General features: G+C 35.7%; 4 protein-coding genes across 6 annotated transcripts; 2 read left to right on the forward strand and 2 right to left on the reverse strand.

The window, feature by feature from the left end:
- Positions 1 to 937: 937 nt before the first annotated feature.
- Positions 938 to 4,643, forward strand: LOC110738379. Of its 2 annotated transcripts, XM_021918760.1 has the most exons (3): positions 938 to 1,176; positions 1,580 to 2,972; positions 3,071 to 4,643. In XM_021918760.1, exon 3 carries the CDS (start codon positions 3,678 to 3,680, stop codon positions 4,488 to 4,490), a length of 813 nt encoding a protein of 270 aa, XP_021774452.1. In that variant the 5' UTR covers positions 938 to 1,176; positions 1,580 to 2,972; positions 3,071 to 3,677; the 3' UTR covers positions 4,491 to 4,643. The 2 variants fall into 2 exon arrangements, with proteins under 2 accessions (XP_021774452.1, XP_021774453.1); XM_021918761.1 differs by having other exon boundaries at positions 1,580 to 4,643.
- A 19-nt stretch (positions 4,644 to 4,662) lies between these two features.
- Positions 4,663 to 7,201, reverse strand: LOC110738380 (NAD(P)H:quinone oxidoreductase-like). The gene is made up of 3 exons (XM_021918762.1): positions 6,745 to 7,201; positions 6,431 to 6,625; positions 4,663 to 5,641 (listed from the first exon to the last, which is right to left on the reverse strand). Exons 1-3 carry the CDS (start codon positions 6,839 to 6,841, stop codon positions 5,337 to 5,339), a joined length of 597 nt encoding a protein of 198 aa, XP_021774454.1. The 5' UTR covers positions 6,842 to 7,201; the 3' UTR covers positions 4,663 to 5,336.
- Positions 7,202 to 8,672: 1,471 nt separating this feature from the next.
- On the forward strand, positions 8,673 to 15,180 carry LOC110738382 (phosphatidylinositol 4-phosphate 5-kinase 6-like). The gene is made up of 8 exons (XM_021918763.1): positions 8,673 to 11,526; positions 11,762 to 11,929; positions 12,432 to 12,597; positions 12,961 to 13,077; positions 13,168 to 13,361; positions 13,561 to 13,664; positions 14,003 to 14,087; positions 14,205 to 15,180. Exons 1-8 carry the CDS (start codon positions 10,406 to 10,408, stop codon positions 14,491 to 14,493), a joined length of 2,244 nt encoding a protein of 747 aa, XP_021774455.1. The 5' UTR covers positions 8,673 to 10,405; the 3' UTR covers positions 14,494 to 15,180.
- A 527-nt stretch (positions 15,181 to 15,707) lies between these two features.
- LOC110738383 lies at positions 15,708 to 21,920 on the reverse strand. Of its 2 annotated transcripts, none has more exons than XM_021918764.1 (8): positions 21,633 to 21,920; positions 19,998 to 20,285; positions 19,512 to 19,571; positions 19,195 to 19,404; positions 17,597 to 17,694; positions 17,407 to 17,504; positions 16,446 to 16,570; positions 15,708 to 16,351 (listed from the first exon to the last, which is right to left on the reverse strand). In XM_021918764.1, the coding sequence occupies exons 1-8, from the start codon at positions 21,831 to 21,833 to the stop codon at positions 16,214 to 16,216; spliced, it is 1,218 nt and encodes a 405-aa protein (XP_021774456.1). In that variant the 5' UTR covers positions 21,834 to 21,920; the 3' UTR covers positions 15,708 to 16,213. The 2 variants fall into 2 exon arrangements, with proteins under 2 accessions (XP_021774456.1, XP_021774457.1); XM_021918765.1 differs by having other exon boundaries at positions 19,998 to 20,282; positions 21,633 to 21,919.
- Positions 21,921 to 23,124: the final 1,204 nt, after the last annotated feature.

Consider the following 23,124-nt stretch of genomic DNA (forward strand, 5'->3'; position numbering starts at 1 on the left):
ATCCTCATCTAAAATTTTCATACCCATTCCCATCCCATCCCTATCCCCGCGGTGGGTCTAAAATTCATTCTCATCCCCACCCCGACGGGTACAATTCCAAAATCATCCCCGCCCTAACCCCCAATTGGATATCCACCCTCACCTAATCCCCACCTCCCAAATACACAATCTTTCATAATTAATAGAGATTGCAAAAGGAAAAAAATTATTGTTAATATTACATACTTTTTTTTGTTTATAATATAAGTGTATTACAAAGTATTATATTTACTATTATTTTACATAATTTTTTTTATAAAATAGTATAAAAGTATATAATTTTGTTTTTAAAAATGTATGGATGTGGGAATGGGGCGGGTACAACCTAAAATCCACCCCCGCCCCATCACCTATGGCGGGTATGGTTTTTATCCCCATCATCCGCCAAACCAAGACTCATCCCCGCCCGTTGGGACGGGGATGGAGCGGGTCTCCTATTTGACCTGCCCCACTGGCATCCCTACGTATGATTGTGAAATAAAATTTACCCAATCGATCTAATAGTCCTAACTCGAAAGTGAACCAATTCAGACTTGTATGGGTTTTGTGATTTACTAATTACAGAGTAGCATATATCAGACCCGAACTAGCCTTGACCTGACTAAACCTAACTAGCCCGATCTAGTGACCCTAATTGACACTTCACCGTAAAAAGGCATAGTAATGTGAGAACCGAGAAGCACTTCCTACATCTTACAGAATTGAAGCACTTTTACGTTTTTTTTTTTTCCTTTTTGTTCAATAAATAAATAAGAGGCTACCCCCATTCATCTTTATGATGAACATGTTTCGTTCATCTTGTGGTAATTTGGTAAATACTGCAAACAGGAAAATGTACACGTTAGATGTGAAGTGGTTAGGACGTTGGACATGCTCGCAGTGTCCTTAATTTTATTGACGTATTTCAAAACTCTGTTCATTGACGGAGTTTTGAGGCTATCTACTCGCCGTTACCCGACAGTTAAATGAAATATAATAATACTTGGTCTTCCATTTTGTTAGGTTTACTTAGTCGGAGCTCGGATTACATTGCTAGGGAAGCAGTAGGAAGATCAATGACAACCCTCTCGAAGTACAAATCGATGGGAATTGGGGAATAGCGTGAAGAGGTGGTGATTGTCCGTGCACTCTAGTCAGGTAAGATAATCTGTTCCAAATTTCGTTTCAATTATGCTGATGTTGTATGTAGATCCTCATTATTGTTGATTGTGTGAACGTTTTTGTAATCTTGTTTGATCTGCCTTATATTTTCTATGTACGAAAAGATCGGGTGTGGAAATTGTGGTCTTAATTGTATGGATGGGAATTTATTAATGTTGTCTGTTCATCGCTAAATCTATAGCCACGGTTGATGTTTAAAATACGTTGTTGTTTGTGTACCTTGATTATTACCATCCAGTTCTACTTGTATAAAACGGGAGAGCTAGTGCATTAGTGTGAAGCAGATAATTAAGCTACACAAAAATTCAAAAAATAGGAAGTTGTTCTTGTTATGGAAGCGTAATTTTAACTGTGCCTGCATTGATTTTGTTATGTGCAGATTTGCTGGGTTGTTTTGGCGTGAAGTTGGTGGTATATAGACCTAAATTAAAATCTTAATTAGAAGATGGCGGATTGTCAGGTCTCTCCGCCTGCTTCTATTGGGATGCAAGACAAGGGTAGTGGGGTAAGGTGTATGGAGGAGATATTTGAGATAGAGGATGAGATAGAGCATGAGATAGAGGCTGGTGTCGAACCTCCTTGTGAAGATAAAACTGGTGTAATTGTACCCTTTGTTGTTGGTAATCTCACTCTAGTAAATGACCAAGTAGTGCGTTGTTTATCCCCAATAAAAACTGTTGATACAGTACAAACTTTTGTGGCTAATAATCGTGTGAGTGTAGTGAGTTATGTTGAAGCACCTAAGATTGGCATGATCTTTAAGAGTTGGCAAGACGTCGAAGCATATTACTAAGAGTATGCTGAGCAATAGGGTTTTGGTGTTAGTAGGGTACAGGGGATGCTTTCCAAGAAAAAAGGGAAAATCAGATTTCTACAACATGGAGGTGTGAGTGTTATGAGAGATCTGATATGAGGGCACAAAGGGAAGCCAAGAAAAGGGCAAAGGAGATGGGGATGAGTGGTTTAGGAGGTGTAGTAGGTGGTGTGGTGAGCGAGGATGAATTGAGTCGCAGTAAAAGACATTCTAAGAAGTGTGAATGTAAAGCTAGGGTTTATTGTGCTGGGTAATGGGTAATAAGGAGAGTTGAGTTAGAAAATTCAAGGCATACACCAAATCTTGAGGATGTGAAGCTTGTGAAAGAGTATTGAATGAAGAGCTTTACATCAATAGTTAGGAGGAAGTTGTTGAATTTTTTTTATGAAGGTGTTCTTGTGTCCCAAATTCATGGCTGCCTTGGCACCGAGATTGATGGGTGTGATACGTGGTCATTTACCGTTAAAGATCTACAGCATAAGGTGTATAAGAGCAAAAGGTTAAAAATGGCAGGAGGTGATTCAACCGCAATGATAGCATACTTTCAACAAATGCAAGCAGGGAATCAAATTTTTTTCCATTTACAACGTTTGGATAAGGATGGAAGGTTAAAAGATGTGTTGTGGGTGGAAGGTTAAAAGATGTGTTGTGTGCTTTGATACAACGTATTTGACAAATGAGTATGATCTTCCATTTGTCAACTTTGTGGGTGTTAATCACCATGGGCAGTCACTTCTGCTAGGTTGTGCTTTGGTATCCCACGAGGATAGTGAAACCTATAGGTGGGTGTTTAGGCAGTGGTTGGAGTGTATGAATTATGTAGCACCTAAAGCAATCCTCACAGATCAAGCTGCTTCCAAGCGTAGGCCACTAGAGGAGGTCATGCCTAATACACGACACCGATGGTGCATTTGGCACATAATGAGAAAGATTCCTGAAAAACTTGTAAATGTGACAGGTTAGGAACTTTTGTTTCCATTGGTGGTACCTGTTAAGTAATATGTTGTTAGTGATGTGATGTTTTCAATAATTTTAACCAATGCATTTATTTGATAGATACCAAGAATTCAAGAGCAAGTTGAAGGCCATTGTCTAAAAGAGCTTTACAATCCAAGAGTTTGAGAGTCGGTGGTGTGCCCTAGTTGGCATGTATAAGCTGGAAAAAAAATGAGTGGCTTATTAGCCTATATAAGGAACGACATATGTGGGTTTCGGCTTTCATGAAAGAATGCAATTGGGCCGGCATGAAGACAACCTAACAATTTGAGAGTATTAATAGTTTTTTCGATGGATTTGTCAATCGACATACAAAATTGCATGAATTTCCTCTGAAGTATTCTAAGGCTATGGAGAAGCGGGTTCGAGCTGAGATAGAAGCCGATGCAAAATGTTCAAAGTACATCAGAAGGGTTGTGAGTGATTTCGCGGTGGAAAGCTTTTCTAGAAACTGTACACCGACACCAAGTTCCAAGAGGTGCAAACAAAATGTATGTGGGCGAATTATGTACTGTTATCCTCGGGATGAGAACATAATATCAAATAATCTAATACAATATGTGCTGGAAGACCGGGTTTGGGTTGTTCCCGAAGGCAAAAGTGAAGAAGTGTTGGCTGATCGGCGAAGGTTTTATTCAGCGACGTACAACCCGGAAACAAAAGTGGTATGTGTCGACAGTCGATTAGGATTCTTGACTTGAATCATGTTGCGAACATCCCTCAATGTTACATCTTAAACCGGTGGCGTAAGGACATAATGAGGAAGGATACATGCGTGAAGGTTTTTTACCATGATCCCAACAAGACGTTGGAGGTGAAAAGGCATAATATCCTCATGAACGTGTTTAAGCCCATTTGTGAAGAGGTTGCAATGGTCGATGATCCGACAGTGGGAATGGTGTTGAATTGTCTTGAGAACCTTAAAACCGAGGTTCACAAGTGTAGTAAGCGGAAGCTAGACCAAACTATCCCATGTACTAATCCTGGAGATGGTGCTGAAACAATTGACTTGAGTTCAGATAATAACTGCAACAACTCATCTGTGAAAAAGGCTTCTCCTTCAAAGGATAATCCACATAAAGAGACTGGTTTAAATGAGCAATGCAATGCTGCAGTTAAAAACCCGGTGCCTAAGAAGAAGGGTTGCGGAAGGCCAAAGGGTTTGAGGAATAAAGCTAAAGGAGCTAAAGTTGGGTTTAAGAAGCGAAATGGGAAGAAGCAAACTCTCCCTTGTAGTCAACCAGAGGATGTTGCTGAATGGACCAACTCAACCGTGAAAAACTGTACTCCCTCTAAGGAAATTCCACACTCAGATGATGGCGGTTTAAATGGGGATTGTGAAGCTGCAGTTCCAGACACAGTCCCTATGAAGAAGGGTCATGGAAGGCCAAAGGGTTCAAGGAATAAAGGACTTGCAGCGAAGAAGGTTTTTAAGAAGGTGATAGTTATGTACTTGATTATTGTTGATTGTAAATGTTAAAAATATTGTTTAAAATAAAAGTGACATTTAATTGAAACATGTAAAATAAGTAAGATAATTATTCTTGCAAATTCAACAATTACAACAATAAATATAACATGAAATTACTTCACCTGTAAAAATTGACTGTACTAAACGATCCAATTATCACGTTTTTTTTTTTTTTTTTTTTTGGTAAATAGTAAATATTATTTCCAAAAAAGGGGTTACTGCCCAAAGAAGCAGTAGCACGAAGAAATATAACAAAGCCCTTTGGCCAAAACACCAAAAATACCAACAGACTAAAGGCAACACAAACACCTAGTAGCAACGGAACCCAAGCCACCTTCCAGGAACAGACCATGGGAGACCGAAGCTACTAACCAAAACCGGGCTTCCCTAGTCTCACCCAAGGCCACCTTCTAGGAAGGGTTCCCTAGGGGGCTAGGACAAAAAAAACCCATACAAAGCCAGAATGGCAAGAGACATCAAAAAAAAAAAACTTAGCAAAACACCATCAAAGCAAAGAGATGGGCAGCAGCAGCAGGCCAGACCAACAGCAGCTAAAGCTCCAGCAACCTGCAAGCCAGCAGCAGACAGCAGCAGCTTCCTGCCAACCATCAGCACCACCCAGAACCCCATAGCAGCAACACAGCCCTGACCCAGCTCATAACCAGCAAAGAAGCAGCTTCATTCCAGCCCAAGCAGCATGCCAACAATCTTAATTAAGCAGAATTAGATCGATACTGATTCATTAACCATAATAAGGTAACTGAAAGTAAACTTGGTTATCTTCAAACAATCTCTAACTCAAGCCGAATTGAACTAAACTTGATCAGAACGACCCATTTGAAATCTTCTAAAACGCTATTGAGATTTGCCTTTGATAAGGCGGAGTGTAAATGCCTTCAATGCAAGGAGCATTTCCAGCAACCTTTGCCTGAGATCTTCATCAATCAAGTCACCATTATCATCAAATTTCTTAGGAGGTAAAACAGAATTCACAAAGAATTCAGGCTTGTTGATGAAATGAATGTCAAGGAAAACTCCGATTTGGCGAAGATGATATTGCCCACTTCTGCTACTGGCTTGTATACTGGCTACTGCTGCTGGCTTGTCCGCCCAAGCGTTTGGTGGTCTTGATGCCCAATCTAGTGCATTTTTAATAATTGCTGGTAGAATACAAAGGTTGAACATAAATTAGTTACTTTACTATAATTATAAATTTGTACTCGTATTCGTTTAGTGAAGTATAATGCATAAATACATTCATTGATGGACAAAAATTTGTTTCTTACATGACATTTTTGTAAATAAACCAACAACTTTATTCAACTTTATTCAATTGTGGAGCTCACAATAATGAAAAAGTTTGTTGATTTATTCACGAAAATACCTTTATGACATTTCTCACTATGAAAAACAGGAAATTTCCCCAAAAATAAGAAAAAAGGCAAAATAAACTTGGTCATGTTTATGCATTAAATAAGTTATTTGGATTGAGTTTGGTTTGGTTTGATTAACTTCATATTTGGTTGATGAGTCATTTTGTTTGGATCAAGGATCTTACTTGGTTCTTTACAAAACAATTTACTGCGTAGTACTACAACTTCAAATTAGATGACATGATTGGGTTGAGTGGGGAGTGTTGGGTCATGTCTAAGTTGAGTGGCTCGAATCTTGAAAATTTTCTATTTGGTTAGTCAATTTAGGTGATTTCGAATTGGGTCAGTTATTGACTATTCTAATTGTAAGCAAATCACTTGCAGTCTAGCTAATTAATATTAATACACAATCTAAGTTCAATTAACCGGTATAGTTAATTAGTTAATACAAAGTGATAATATAGGATCGATTTACTATCTACCAAATAATCTAGCTTAACATTCGCAAAGCATAAACTAAGCCAAAAACACTTGAAACATCAAGTTAAATAAGAAAGTGAAAGAAATAATACTTACGTGTGACAGAGTAATTATAATCAGGAGTAGCAAAAAACACAGCATCAGCTTCACGAATCTTGCTTCTAAACTCTTCAACCAATGGTGGGTAAGTGCCATTCACCTCAAGGTCAACATTCAACATTGGCAATTTCGATATGTCTATTTCTTCCATTTCCATTCCTTGTATTGCTGACTCTGAGCACATCTTCATTGCTGTAAAATCATCACAATAACATCATATTCAATATACTTTCGTCGTCTAAGATTTCAAATAGAAAGAACAAAAAGGAACGAATAAATATATTATATAGCGCAATAAAAAAACATTATACCTGCACGGATGATGCCCCGATTGGCAGAAGCTTTACGAAGAGAGCCACAAAGAGCAACGACCTTAATCACTGATTTCTCTTCCATTTCACTTCCCATTTTCTCTCTACTGTTTTTTTTTTCTTTAGGTACTGATTTATTTGATAGGTTATTCTTTGTTCAAGTTGAAGTCGTACATCTTATTGTGTAGATTCATGGTGTGTCACATGGCTTTATATAAGGGAGGGAAATATTAGAATTAAATGTCGTAACCAAATTTAATTGGCCAATATGATTGTCAATCCAATGGTCAGATAAAGTCCGAGGATCCTTTTCTATTTTGCTGACCTATGCGATGATGTGGCTTTTCAATTTGTGGTGCTCTTTTTCTTTTTCTTTATTTATTATTTATTATTAATATTATTATTTCTTGAACTTTCATATAAATTACTCCCATGTTTCTTATTTTTGTGAGATATTATTATATACACCCGAATGTATAATGTAATCATGAGTATTATATCCTTATTTTTGGAGTAAATGATTGTTTTTTTTTTATTTAATCATCAAATGAAGAGCAAAAACTAGTATTGGGTTAGTTGGATGCACAATGCACAGGGGTATTAGATGGACGCATGGTGCACGTGTATATAAAAAATCCATATATTTTGCCCCATAGGCGTCGTTCACCTTATTAATTTTATATGGAGTATTGTATAAATTTAATGAGAGATAATAATGGTGGGTTCAAAATATTGCGTGTAATAGAATAATAATGGTTATATACTTCCTCTGTTCCACAAATATTGCAATAAGGATGAAATTACGCATCCCAAAGCACATTTTATATGTTAAATGTCTATAATTATATAAGAGTAAAAATTATAAAAAGTTGATATTGTGAAAACGAGACGAATTTAACAAGACCTCAGATGACTATATTTTACTTTACGTATTAATCATAATTTGTGGTCAAAAAAGCATGATGAATAGTGCAAAAGTGTAGTTATTGCAATATCACTAAAACGAAGGAAGTATATAGTATGGAGCAAAATAAAAAGGACAATCCAAAAAGAAAAGTGGAGCAAAAATTAAGGGGCAGTGAATGTAGCATATAAATGCGTTTTTAAGAAAGTCTATGTGTCACGTATACTCCTTCATTATGCCACATCAATTACTCAACATCTTATTACTCTATGTCACCCTCTCAACGCCACATGGTTCTCCCTTTCATATGTTTCTCATTGCATGTCATGCACTTATATTAAAAAAAAAAAAAAAAAAAGTTCTCCACACATGCAACCTCTAATTTTAGAACTAAACGTCTCACCGCCAAGATATGTGATATTTTATGTTATTTTATGATACAAAATATTAATATATATATAACAAATTTAATAACAAGAAAAATGTAATGACCCACGGCATCACCCGAGCCCAATTACTAGTTTCAGATTATATTATAAAAAACAAAGTTTAGATCAAATCATATTATAGAGTAGAAATATAACTTCATATGGAGTATAAGATTAGATACATCAAATAAGTTTAGATCTCATCAAACATAAAATTGTATGAAGTAATACATTTATATCATATTAGATTAAATAAAAAATTGTGATAAGATCATAAAGCTTATTTTACAAACTAACTAAATTGTAACTTGTAAGGATGATTATAATAAAACTACAAACATTACAATTACCATATTACTAATACTATTGGTAACACTCCATATAATAACAAAAACAATTATTGTTACTCTCTCTTTTTCTTAATAGTTCTATTTAAAATAATCTATTTCAGTTACGTTCCGTGATTTATGATTAAAGTAAAACGTAGTCATATGAGATTTTGTTAGATTCGTCTTAATACGTACATTTTTTTAAAAAATTAAATTAATTTTTATGATTTTTACACATGCTTAATAAAATATTTTATGTATTGACAAATGTGAAAACAAAAGTGTTTTAAGTTTTTTTTTTTAAAAAAAAGATGAGGTACAATTTAGTAAAACCTATTTAGAAATTGGATTATGTGTAGATTCAATAAACCTTCAATTCAATAATTTGGATACATATTTTGGTTTCAAGTTTTGATTCAAATGCAGATGTTAGTAACAAGTGGGCTTAGCGATGGGTTGATCCTACCAAGGAACGCAAGCCTGACACTAAGTACAACCCATAACCATCTTTAAAAGTTTAATTAATACAAACAAATCAATTGCTATATTGCCTACACAAATGAATTAAGCTATTTTATATCATTGAAAAACATTTTTTTCAATAAAAATTGTCAAACCAACAAATCATGGTATTTATAAAGTTTGGAAAAATTGTATTGTATGGGACTCAAGCTGTTGGAGTATATATAAATCTAAAACCAACAATTCGAGAAGAATGATTTATTTATATTTTTGGTTCATTGAGATCAAAGACAACGACATAAAATGCAACACCATATCACTGATTCACTGTACAATAATTTGGGTTAGTATAATATTATAAAATCTCTTAAACTGTTAAAATAATATGTTTATAGCCAAAATATATTTATAAATTATGCGTTGACCTCAAACAACCTCTATATATCATGCAGGCCGTATTCTAAAGTACAATATATCTTGATCATGAACAAGTCTTGAAAGCATAGTTGTAATTTGTAAGCTGATACACCCAGATGCCATGTACCTAAAAGTAGGTACGGTACATTCAAAGCTATTTTTATCGCTCTTTAACTCATAATGCTAAATGAGTTTTTAGTAGAAAAAGATCAGCGAGTAAGACAATTTTAGATGCGCTTATTTATCATGTTATAGGTACATCCAAATATTTAAGTTATAATAACGTCATCCGTCCAACACAATGGAGTCATAAAGAGCAGTTAATCAAACCAAGATGACTTAAAATGCAGGTCAAAATGTAGGTGAAAACAGGAATAATACAAAAAATTAATTGAAGAATTATGTTAAAATTAGGAGGGATAATATGTAACAAAAAATGAAATAAAATGATGCCAAATAGTCATAAAGGATTGAGGATTTGGAAGACTAAAAATGGGAAATGCACAGCAAAGTCTACAACTGGCACCATTAAATTTCTTACATGCAAACATCTCTTCCAACTGTTTGGTATGTTAGCAGTTTTAGGAGCAGATTTCGGAGACATTTAGATGGGTTTTGTTCAATCCTTTGGTCCAAACACAGAAATTATCAGAGGATAGGAGAGAGAGAGAAGAGTAAAATAAATTAAATAAAATAATTAATAAGTAAAAATAAATTAAAAAAATCCCACAAAAATAGACATAGAAAATACAGAGCCGGCCATTGGCTCCATTTTTTCACATTTTTTTTTGACAACAAACATCATATTGCATTTTTCACACCAGAATATTCAACCCCATGTCTTAAAATCATTAATTTATATCAAAGTTCCAATCTTTTTTGAATATTTTGATGATTCAGTTATGTGGGTATGTCAAAGTTTCAATCTTTGAGACAATGTGAGTTGTTATGATTAAGAGGCAAAAAGAAGGGGAAAAAAGATTGCAGTTTTATTTTTTCTTAGAATTTTTTTGAGGAAATTATTTAATGAAGGATGGAGATTAGATGATGGAAAGGGAGAAGAGAAAACAGGGGATTAAGGAATGAGCTGAGATTAGGTAGGAAGAGGAAAAAGGAAGATAATGAGCAAAGATTTTGCTGGTATCTTCAAGTTCAAGGTAAAGAAATCAACCGCAGTAGCAGCAAGAAGAACAAAAACCAACAGCATCTTTGCATCAATGTCTGTTGCCCACGTGGACGACGAAGACCTCGCCGCCACAGGACCCGGGTCAAGAGCCGGGCCCGGGGAGGCGTACCGAGCTGAGACGGTGTTCACCAATGGGGATTTCTATACAGGGCAGTGGATTGATAACCTCCCCCATGGTAATGGAAAGTATTTGTGGAATGATGGTTGTATGTATGTAGGAGAATGGCAAAAAGGTAAAGCAATGGGTAAGGGTAGGTTCACTTGGCCTTCAGGAGCAACCTATGAAGGGGAATTCAAAAGAGGTTATATGGATGGAATAGGAACTTATACTAGTGCAAATGAGAATTCATACAAAGGATTTTGGTCAATGAATACGAAACACGGGAAAGGTTCCGAACACTTTGCAAATGGAGATTACTATGAAGGGGAATGGATAAAGGGAATGCAAGAAGGTCAAGGGAAATATCAATGGGTGAATGGGAATTGTTATGTAGGTCAATGGAAAAATGGAGTTTTTCATGGTAATGGTACTTTAAATTTTGCTAATGGGAATGTTTTTGAAGGGTGTTGGGAGGAAGGGTATCCTAAGGGGGAAGGTACTTACAAATGGGAAAATGGAAGTTGTTATGTTGGTGTTTGGAGTATTGAACCTAGTGAGCAAAGTGTCACCTATTACGCGGCAAGTAATGCATCCGATACTGGAGAAGGTGAATGGGATCCTCAAGATTTGTTTAATGTTGATATGAATGAATGCAAGATTTACCCAGGAGAGGAGATTACCATGTTTCCATCACAGAAGGTAGTCAACTGGCCTAGTTTCAATGGAAAGACAACGAGGAAGTTGGTTGATAGTAGGGCCTCGAAAGCAGGTTGGGAATATGATCAAGATAGTTCTCCTAATGGTTTGAATAGGAGAACTGGAGAGCGTTTGGAAAATTCCATGCCACGGAACTTTCGACCTATTCTACTCCCTAAGACAATCAAGAAGCAAGGCGAGACTATCTGTAGGGGGCATAAAAATTATGAGTTGATGCTCAGCTTGCAGCTAGGAATAAGGTTAGTACAGTTTTTTTTTTTTTCAAGCTTCTGTCAATAAATATATATCTGTTCATACCCTACTTTGCTTCTCAGTGATCTATTTTGATTTAGTTGCTGTGTAAGAACACATACCTCTGTACTGCAGATTGTTACAGAGTCGAGAATATCTGTTGTATGCAGACTGCAGTTACAGGTGAAAACATAGTGTTCGCTAGTTGATCATTAGCTAACAGCCTTGGGTATCTTTGTGCAGACATTCTGTGGGAAGACCTGGGCCACCAATAAAGCGTGACCTGAAGTCTTCGGCTTTTGATCCCAAGGAAAAAGTTTGGACGAAATTCCCACCAGAAGGTTCCAAGCACACTCCTCCCCATCCATCTTGTGATTTCAAATGGAAGGATTACTGTCCTTTGGTTTTCAGGTTAGCCTTGTAATGTAGGTACTTTGGATTCTTCAGTATCTTTTCTGGTATACAAAGCAATGAAAGCATCTTTGAGGATTTTTATAGCTTGTATTGATTCAATCAAAGCATGTAGAATGTAAATACGTACCAAACCATGCAACTATGCAAGCCAGGTGCTTGGCCCTCTTGAGGCATGACCCAGAAGGAGCCTCCCAAGTAGGACGAGGTCGTGTTTGGCCATGTCTTGCAAAGGTTGTCAGGGGCATGATGGGTGGCCGACTGGCTGGCAAGGCCAATGAGTAACATGGGAACCTCTAGGAGCCTTAGCTGAATAATTTTTGTATTGAGGAGTTCCTACTCATCTGTAGAAGTTTTTATCATCTGCAAAACAACTTTTCTGCTTTATTGGTTTGTACTTGGGAGGAAATTTAAATGTCACTAACAAGTGATAATTTTAAACGAATGACTTTTAAATTATTAATCAATCGTAATCTTAAGTTCTGATCATATTTCTGCTCAGGACCCTAAGGACACTGTTCAAAGTGGATGCAGCTGACTATATGTTATCAATTTGTGGCAATGATGCCCTTCGGGAGCTTTCATCTCCGGGAAAAAGTGGAAGCTTCTTTTACTTAACCCACGATGACAAGTATATGATTAAGACGATGAAGAAATCCGAAGTAAAAGTGAGTTTCTCTGCTTCACATTAGTTAAATTTTATCTGTTAATCTAATTTGTTACTCTCAAATAGCCCGATATGATGCATAATTCGTAAAAAGCTAAAACATTTTTCTATCTACCTAGCGTGTATTTTAGGCTGCTTACTCAATTAGCTGACAATGTTTTCACTGATAAGCCATTCTTATATCGTGCAACCGGGAGGCAGGAGCACAATCAATGGTGCTCCTCTGCCGGTATGTGCATAGCATACACTACCTTCATGTGCCCTACATGTCTCACATGCGCTAGTGGTCACCATGCTAAGTGGTGTTTCTATTTGTGCAAATAGATTAAAAGGCCTACTTTAACATATTTTGACCCTTATGCAGGTGCTCCTTAGGATGCTTCGAGCTTATTATAACCATGTTCGCACTTTTGAAGACACTTTAGTAACCAGGTTTTATGGTCTTCACTGTGTGAAGTTGACAGGAGCAACACAGAAGAAAGTGAGACTGAATAAGCCACAGACTGTACTTTCAGTAAATCTTATGTACTATCTGCTATTTCTACTCATAGTTTTGCAATTGATGGAACAGGTTCGATTTGTTATAATGGGAAACCTCTTTTGTACTGACTATGCCATTCACCGGCGGTTTGATTTGAAAGGCTCTTCGCATGGGCGTACAACAGATAAACCCGAGTCAGAAATTGACCCAACCACCACCCTCAAAGATTTAGATCTTAATTATATCTTCCGATTACAGAGGTTTTGGTTCCAAGAGTTCTGCAGGTGATTATTAATTTGTTTTCTTTTTGCTGAAACCAGAAACAGTTGATTAGTCAAAACTTTTTGACTTCTTGTAAATTTTAATGCTTCAATATGCCTAAAGAGAACTTAGTCTAAAAAGTTGCATGTATTATTGTATTATGATATTTCCTTTGTGTTTTCTTAATAATCTTTGAATAATTTTGGAAATTTCTTTATGCAGGCAAGTAGACAGGGACTGCGACTTCCTCGAGCAGGAGAGGATTATGGATTATAGTCTTTTAGTTGGTTTACACTTTCGAGATTCTTGTGCAAAAACTTCAGAAGGTGAAATTTTAGATACAATCCTATGATTCTATTTCTTTCTTTTCTTGTCACTAATATAGTTATTTTCCCATTTATAAATTTTGTTTTCATAATTTCATACAATTCTTACAAAGATAAGAATTGTAAATTGGATATGTTCTAAGAGAAATCCACTAGCCTGGGAGGAGGAACATACATGAACAGGGGTTTTGGATAGATGATAATGTTGCATCAAGGGAATGTTTTTTTATTTTTATTTTTATAACATTTATATCTAGATTCAGATCTTTGGCTTCTTTCGGTTCTTTGCCATAAGGTTATTAAGAAGTTTAAGTATGTGTAAAACTTTTTTGATGCAGGAAAAGGAGAAAGTAATAGTGACCTGATAGCGCCTCGGCTTTCTAAAGTAAACGAAACAGATAAACTAGTTTTTGATCCTAACCAGTAAGCTCTTATCCAATGTTGTATAATGTTTTAGATCTTCTCAATTGTTGAGAAATTTATTGATTTACTGCTTTATACTAGTTCACATTCAATTTGGTATTGGTGTTTTTCTTGCAGGTGGGCATCGATTCGATTAGGGATCAACATGCCAGCACGAGCAGAATTGACAATACGAAAATCAGAAGATGGTGAATTTCAGGTAGTAGAACCAACAGGAGAGTGCTATGATGTTATCATCTTCTTTGGAATAATTGACATTCTACAAGACTACGATATCAGCAAAAAGCTAGAGCATGCATATAAGGCTTTCCAATATGATTCCACTTCTATTTCTGCTGTTGATCCTAGGCAGTACTCAAAACGTTTCCGAGATTTCATTTACAAGGTATTTGCAGAAGATGGGTAATGGAGATCAACATTCATTCCACAAAATTTCAGTTTTCAGCCAGATGCTCGTTTTACAGCCAGGATTTTCATTGTATCAGAATTTAAGCAGGCAATTCTGGCAATCAGAGCAGGCAGCCAGGCAGCATTCGGCAAGAACAACACTTTAGGACTCATTCCCATGACAAATTGTTTTAGTGAAAAAAAGGTATAGATTTAACCAAAAAAAAAGGAAAAATAGAAGCTGCTCCTCAAAGATTATTTAACTGTAAATTACATCTCCTAAAACTCGAAAGATAAACAGATTGGTTAGGCTGATTCTTCTTACAACTCAAAATTTCATTTTATTTTTTCTTTTGGTCCCAGAAAAATGAAGAACTTGGGGGTCAAATTTACTAGTTGGTAATTGTACAGAATTCATTGAGGTAAACTTTTTGGTAGTATAATTTATCTAACAGGGAAACGATATTCTTACAGTTTTCTTTGTGGTTATAGCTTGTATTTTGTGGTTAGATATAATTAGGAGCACATTCTAAGTCGAATTTGCCATATGACTGCTAATCTTATCATAATGCTCTCCCATTACATGGAAAATGAATTCATGGCAAAATCACGCATCCAATCAACCAAAACAGTAAAGAACAATACAAGGTGTTCAAAACACCTAAAACACCAAAACGACAAACACAACCTATAAGTTTCACATAATCCTGCCCCACCTTCAAATCTAGGAATAATTAAAAGAAACGTGATTTTTATTGTTTAATAATTCAACTATTACGTTCTTATAAAAATACCTCAGGTCTACCTTTACCATTTTTCTTAAAGTATAAAAATTCTCACTGAAGATTTGTGACAGAATCATTGAAATCAACCAAAACAACATACTAGTATACTAGTACTAGTACTAAAAGTGTATATAAAAATATTGAGCCACTAAACAATATTGTAATAAAATAAAGATGAATGGCCAGAAAAAGTTGAATCCTCGACAGAATTCTGATGGTGAAAGATTGAGATCCACATACAGAGAAGAAAGAAGAAAAGACAGAAAACAACTAGGCCAGTGATGTTTTCCATTTCCTTAATAACGTAGTTGAAATTTCTTTAAGGGGAAAAGGGCGCACGGACTAGTAGTCATGAATATGAGAACAAAGCTTCCACACATAAGCAAAACTACCTTATGTATAAAATGAGTTTTTATAAAAACTGAAAGTCTGAAACCAGATAGCATGAGAAACAATGGCATCAGAATGCTAGTTAGTAGTTATCAATCTTTCAAGAGTTCCAAATACTATACAAATGTCATGTTAAGGGGAAAATACAAGGCACAAGTGTTATGTACATATTATATGGGAGGTGTTGATATGATGGTATATACATTGCATGTGAAAAATGTAAAATGAGAATAACAAACAGTGCCTACTTTATACAATTATCAACCTCCACCCCGGGTAAACATATGCATACATTTACAAAGAAGCAGAATACTCTCAACAGCCAACAAAATGCGACAGATGAATCAGTCCAGATACATTCATCAAGACAAGCTCAGATTTACCTTCTATGTTTAAGCTCCAGTTAGTGCAAATTTTTTCCCATCTCCCATAGAAGTTGAAGCTCGTTGCCACTTTAAGACTCAACAAATTCATTCACCAAGTATTTTGTAGTCTTGATTTCCAAGTGGCTGTCTGAAATTAGCTATTTGATTGATCAGAGGAATAAAATCGGTATCAGATAAGCTACCATGGCTCGGAATTGTTACGAAAGAAACTTGCTGAGGGTCTCTTCCACCCTTCTTCCATCATAATGAGGTTAAGTCGAACAATGAGCTTTTCAACAGCATCATCTTCAGCTGGGTTCAGTGAACCTGATTTTTGCTGCATGATGGAAGAATCACATGTTTACTAATTATTGCATGCAGAAAGATACATCGGTTAAACTTTTGAAAACGCATATTAGGTAAAATAGTACCTTTACTTCGTTGTAGAACTTCAGGTACTGCAATGCCTCCTCATAGTAGCTACAGTGGTACAGAAGAACAGCATAGTCTCTCAACTCCTCAGCATTGGCTTCTAAGAGAATTAGACGTTCACACGCTGAAAGCCCCAAGCATGGGGGGAAGGTGTTAGTTGCATTATGCTTCAATTATCATAAATAAGAAAAGAATTATTGAATCAAAACAAAAGCACAATACTTGCAATCTATAACCAGTGAGAAAAAATATGGATAGAAATATATGTTGTCAGTGTGTACTATATTTTTATATCATTATGCCTTCATATTCCAAGTCCGTGAGTATATATTTTAAAAGTTATGATCATGAACTTTTCACCACTTTATTGTCAGATTCCGTAGAGTTTATGGAAAGTTGGCAACTAAATCATGTTTTGCACGTTGATACATATACTTCAAAACAAGAATATTTTGCATCTGTTAGTTTCTTTTTACTAATGCCACTGAATTGGCTATATTTCACATCAATAATAAGAAGAAATTCAAAAAGTTTGACAATGGGCCACATTACTTAAACTATCAAGGGCCAAAAGATGAAACAAAATAATTAAGGTGAAGTAAGAACTAAGAAGAGGGGAAATCAGAGTAGTAAATTTGTAAGGACTTAAAGGGGAGTAAGAGGTGAGGACTAGGGAAGCCGTGGGTATTGAGTGAGGTGAGGAAAGGACGACTATGCCAGTAAAGGGTGGGAGGCAAATAATGCTGAAGACCAGTGGTCGCGGTGGCTAAGATAAGGTCAATGGTGGTGGTAATTATCAAAGATTTTTGACATAATTAAGGTAGTTGAAACCAAAGTTTCGTCAGATTCTCAAAAATCAAAACAATTAAATCATTAAATCAAAATTGGGGATTGAACACTGAGTGTAAATGAGTGACATGTTTATAAAACATTCTAATAGCTTCTATGTGCATGGCATACCAGATAATGCACGCCTCATGTCCCCAAAAAGCACACTAGTCCAAACTCCACGATCTAGCCTATGTTGGGCAGCCTTTGCAGATGCATGTTCAAAGCCACTGATATTAGCAAAATGAAATTTTCATTAACTCAGAAAATATCAAATAGACATCACAGCAGGAGAAGTTCATAATTGACCGTTAGCCTCAACCTGTTTACGCAATTAGCAGCAATTGCTGCCCTTATAAACAAACTCTCTGTTTGATTCTGCTGAAATGGCCAATAAGTATTCTTCAAATCTCTCAAGATCTGCAACAAGCACAACAAATATGCTAACTAAGCAGTTCCACAGTTCTCTAAGACAAACTTCAATTACTTGCAATATTTTATTCTTTATCCCACGGATCATTCCTCAATTTTAACACAAGGAAACCAAGAATCAAGAAACAGATCCAACTAAAATGAAGCACAACACCCCTAATCTAACTCTCAAGTCACCAATCTCCTCCTTAGTCCAATATCAATGATCCACTCATTATTCCACCTTACACATTTCTTATATTATCTCCTTTGTAACCAAAAAAAGTGCCGCATAATAATCTGGCACGTGTATCAAGGAGATCTATGCGAAGAGAGAAGAGATATTAATATGAGATCAGAAGTCCATGTGATGAGTACATAGATAGATTTTGAAGGGAAAAAAAAAAAAAAAAAAAAAAAAAAAAAAAAAAAAACTACAAACTAATAAAATATGTTTCATAAATTCCGAAACCCAAATGGATAGTGTTTCACTATTTCAAGAAGTACATAGATTTATCATTCATATAACTGCCAGCAAAAATCTTTATCAAACAATTGGCTAATTCTTCTCCAAACTGCCATATACTACAACTTCTTTTCAAGAATATTTTCTGAACTTTTCTCTTTAAGTCTCAACTTCTCAATTTAATCCTTCTCTAAATTACTTTACAGTTCTCGGTCACTTAGTGATGATTGGATTGGAGGTAATGAATTAGGGGGTAATAGGAGGCAAAATAGAAAAGAGGAAGAATGGTGAAGGACTGAAGGTGGTGATAGGCAGGTATAGTAATGATGAGTATCCCCAAAATTCAGTACCTACCTAATATAATGTCTCATCTACCATCAGCTATTCACCTGTACCCATCTCCATTCTCTTCATTTTGTGTTCAGTTATTTCCTTAATTCAGTACCTCCAATCCAAAAGCTTGCCCTAGGAGGAGCTTAACTGAAGATACAGGAGACAATGGTTCACTGAACACATTTGACTTTACTCGTCCATATCATATGCATAACTGCTCAAGAAACTGAATTGACTCTAACAATACGTAATCATTACAATCCCTCTGTCCCAAAATATAGTGCCTATTTTATTTTCCACAGTCTTCAAGACGCACCTTTGACCATCAATATCTTAAATTACATATTAACAAAAATTATAAAAAGTTGATATTGTAAAGCTATACATTGAGACGAATCTAACAACATCTCACATGCATGCCTATATTTTTTTGTTACATTAATGAGAATTTTTTGGTCAAAATTTTTAAACTTTGACAATGAAAATGGAAATGAGCACTATATAATGGGATGGAGGGAGTATAAGTTAGCATGCAATTGACCTATGCTACTACAAAATGCTTGGCTGAGCAGCACATCTGCAAATGTGCCAACATTATACTCAAAAGTGACAAACAGGTATAATAGCTAGTTGCTAACCACAAATTACACACATGTATTATCAGCAACAAGAAGGATCAGAACTCAAAATGTGATGCCAACAAAGCTTACCTCCACCAACAAGGATTCTGATGTCATTATGTGTTTTTGATCAGATTCTTTGCCTTTCTTCTTATTATAGGCTCTAGGGAGACTTGAGAAATCATGTGGGTGATAAATTTCAACATCAAAATCAATTACACCCCAAAGTTGGAGCATTTTGAGGACCTCTGAATAAATCAGAGATAGGATAGCAACAGATCCACAACGCTGTGCTAGAACCTGTTTGCAAGTTAGCAACAAAACATCTAGAAGCTCACCTTAACAGTAATGTGAAGGAGTTAAAATGTAAAAAAAAATACTACGTAAAAAAAGTCATCATGCCATACCGAGTGAAGATAATAGTCTTTTGTTGAAGGGTTAGAACCTGCAGTGGTTCTCCGAAAACCCTATCAAGAAAGCTCAGGTTAGTTTAAAAAAAAAATTAGCAACAACAGCAGCAAGTATTTTTTTTTTAAAAAAAAAAAAGAACAAAATAAAAGCTTCTGATTAAACTACAGTGCATCACTAATAAAAGTTGGACAAACTTATCTGGCTATATACATCTACCACAATCACCACATAGTGTGAGTCCTATGACTTATATCTCAATGCCTAGGGAGGTCACCACAAATGCCACCATACCAGTACCAGTAACCATCAGCACTAGCAAAGAGACTACTTTTGAGGAACACACATCATCTCAAATGATGTGATAAATCACTATGTTTTATTATTCATTTACACATTCTATAACTATCCACACTTAGGCATTGTTGATAATTATGATATGTCCAATGATTCTACATGATCTGAAAGTCAATGCAGAAATATACCTTTGTGATGTACAGGTACCTCTCTAAACTATCCAAGAGATCCTCTGGTGATGAAGATAGCGAAGAACGATAATGAGGACAATAGCTTGTAGAAAGGTTATCCAATCTCTCCACAAAAGCATCAACTGGAAGAGGTACAGATGAGTGAGACATGAGGGAGTCATCTTCTGCAGCAATATATAGAGCTGTTTTACCCAGGTCAACACATCTATTAATACAAATGCTAGTTTCTCTCTCAATCTCAGATAAATTCCGAATCTGTGAATTAAAGCCATCCCTTGCAACCTGCTTAAACACAATGCACCAATCAACAGAAATTTCATGAGGAACAAATCAGTAAGAAAACAGCCGTAATAGAGTACTACATTGAAAATCACACACGAGCTACTCAACACAAATTGCTTGTTGGCAAAGTAAAATAATTTTGATATGAGAATTATTGGAACTTCTTACAGATATAAGAATTTCTGCATTCATAAATAGGTTTGGCCCTCCTTAAGAAATACAACTTCCAAATAAACTGCACATTCCTAGAATGATAGAACACTTAGGACACCTAACAAAACTGAAAATAATCAAGTAATATATGAAACATCTTTCGGCATGATTCAATTTTTGAAATTGCTACCCACCTATTGTATAGTATAATTATTGCACGCATTGATGAGAGATGAGAAATTTAAAAAGAAGTTGTGTCCCATATTTAGCATGTATCCGATACCAACACACCTAATAGACGTCCATACACCTCAAAATGGTTATTGTATGGTAATGCTTTGATGAAAAGTTGTGATTTAGAATCAAATTTTTTTAACTAGTATCCTATTTGATGATAAGAGTGTCACAATTCACAAATTGATTTTTTGTAATATGTTTATTTTGAACCTCACTCAATTCAAATGAACTTTGACTACATTTTTTCAATACCAAATATTACCATATGAGATCCTGTAAAATTTGTTTCAACATTTCAAAATACAATGGTTTTATAATTTTAATAATTATAAAGTAAATTAAAGATGTTCTGGTCAATAAAAGTTACTCCATAGTAATTAATTTGCGATGGAGAGAGCATATTCAAAGAACATATCATGCCTATGTTGAATGCGTTTGCTTCAAATTTATGAAATTTGTCCATACTCCATATGGTATTAATGCTCGCATTTGTTTCTATTTCCGTTTCCATCCAACCTAAACAAGACCACATCCTAAGTCAATTGTATGCTTCCATATATCCACCTATCCGCATTTTAAAGCTGGCTAATGTAACACTTTTAGCGGCCCGCAACACTTATACAGTATAATAATCCTGACTAACAACTAGAGTTCAATGATCAAAAATCAACAAACCAGAAATATAAATCAATACAAACAAAATTAAAAACAAAATTAAATCAGATAAACCTGTTTTCAGAACGAAGAAGATAATTGTGATCATACAAACATTCCATTAGTTAATCATATGATCATATCGCCTGTTCATATAATTAATAGTAATTAATAACATCTCCAATAATCAATCATCAAAAAACTGAAATTCATCCAAAAATTTCACCAATTTTCAATCCAAAACAAAAATGCAACAAATCAAAATGAAATTTACGAAGTAATTAAGGAAATGAACAAGAGAGATACCTGAGCATGAGAGATGTCAGTTCCGGAAGAATGAAGAGCATGATGGAGGACGAATTTGAGGTCTTTTGCAGAGAATTGAGAGCGGCAGAATAATCGAAAGCCAGAAGATGAAGAAGAAGATGAAGAAGAGTGAAGTTGAGGGAGTCTAGGAGGAGAGAGAGTGAAGGTTCCAGAAATCCAAGGAGAAGAAGTACAATCCATGGCTGCTATTCTGCAAGGCGCAAGCAAGGTCAGCGAATGTTTGAAGCTAATTACTGCTACACATCAAAGTGGATTCATTGATTTCAATAGATAGATTTTTTTTAGATATATCAAATCTAATTCGTTACTTTTATCCAGGTGACGACATAATTTTTTAATTCAAAAATAATATACATATTTTTCTTATTGGTCGAAATAAGTATATTTCTTACGTGGCGCTCCGAATGTTCTCCATTTTTTACGCGGCGCTCCAAATGCTCTCCAAAACTGCCTACTTTATTTATACTCCCTTCGTTAACGATTAATTGCAACACTCCTTTTATCACGCTTTTCGATGAGTTGATTAAATTAGGTAAACGAATTAATTAAGCTATGAAATTTTAACCGTAGCAACTTATCCCTTTCTTCTTATCGGTGGTAAAATTTTGTGATTTAATTTATCCGTTTACCTAGTATAATATCTCCCTTAAAATGCGTGATAAAAGGAGTGTTGCAATTAATCGTTAACGGAGGGAGTATATATATATTAGATTTATTTTATCATCACTTAAGTCATGATTTTCAAGATATTTAAGTGTAGGAAGTACTCCCTCAGTTCTCTTTTATTTGCTCCGTGATACAAGGACGATTTACCAAAGTGAGCCTAATTACAAAACTATTTTGTAAAGTAGACGCGTGCCCAAACTATTTACTAAACTAAGCTTCCAAGGTAAAACGCTGTCTCGGATAGCGTTTTATACTCTGGTCTTTTTAAAAAAAAAATCAATTTGTAAAACGCTGTTTGGGACAGCGTTTCACATGTTGACTTGTTTTTTTTTTTTTTTAATTTTGTAATTTCTGATATTTAAAATGTTAAATTAAAAAAAAAATTCAAATACACAAAAAAGCTGACTGAAGCAGCGTTTTTATTCAGAACATAAAATGTCGCCTGGGACAGCGTTTTTCCTGCTTGGCTGCAGCAGCCAACAACCAGCAGCCTCCTCACTCCAAATTCAGCCCTTAACCCTCATTCAGCCACCACCCTCCACCACTCATTCAGCCACCGCCCTCCGCCATCACCCTCCAACACCACCCCCACCACCAACCCCAACCCCTACCTCAACCACCATCCCCACCGTCATTCACGATCCCCGACAACCTCCCCACCATTGACCACCACCAACCACCACCTCCCGCCACTTTTCACCCTTAGCCACTTCAAACCACCCCAACAGCACTACAACCACCATGAACCACCACATTAACCACGACTGGCCTTCGCTTCTACCCCGTTTCTCATTATAGAGCCCAA

Source organism: Chenopodium quinoa, unplaced genomic scaffold, assembly GCF_001683475.1.
Source record: "Chenopodium quinoa cultivar QQ74 unplaced genomic scaffold, ASM168347v1, whole genome shotgun sequence".
Lineage (NCBI taxonomy): Eukaryota > Viridiplantae > Streptophyta > Magnoliopsida > Caryophyllales > Amaranthaceae > Chenopodium > Chenopodium quinoa.

Coding starts and splice junctions, on each gene's coding strand:
- LOC110738379 (XM_021918761.1), top strand. CDS start 3,678: ATGTGTCGACAGTCGATTAGGATTCTTGACTTGAATCATGTTGCGAAC.
- LOC110738380 (XM_021918762.1), bottom strand. CDS start 6,841: ATGGGAAGTGAAATGGAAGAGAAATCAGTGATTAAGGTCGTTGCTCTT. Junction 6,626..6,744: donor TCGGGGCATCATCCGTGCAG/GTATAATGTTTT, acceptor ATGATTTTACAG/CAATGAAGATGTGCTCAGAG. Junction 5,642..6,430: donor TTATAATTACTCTGTCACAC/GTAAGTATTATT, acceptor GTATTCTACCAG/CAATTATTAAAAATGCACTA.
- LOC110738382 (XM_021918763.1), top strand. CDS start 10,406: ATGAGCAAAGATTTTGCTGGTATCTTCAAGTTCAAGGTAAAGAAATCA. Junction 12,598..12,960: donor TGAAGAAATCCGAAGTAAAA/GTGAGTTTCTCT, acceptor ACCCTTATGCAG/GTGCTCCTTAGGATGCTTCG. Junction 13,362..13,560: donor TGGTTCCAAGAGTTCTGCAG/GTGATTATTAAT, acceptor TTCTTTATGCAG/GCAAGTAGACAGGGACTGCG.
- LOC110738383 (XM_021918764.1), bottom strand. CDS start 21,833: ATGGATTGTACTTCTTCTCCTTGGATTTCTGGAACCTTCACTCTCTCT. Junction 20,286..21,632: donor CTGACATCTCTCATGCTCAG/GTATCTCTCTTG, acceptor ATTGTGTTTAAG/CAGGTTGCAAGGGATGGCTT. Junction 19,405..19,511: donor AAGACTATTATCTTCACTCG/GTATGGCATGAT, acceptor ACTTGCAAACAG/GTTCTAGCACAGCGTTGTGG.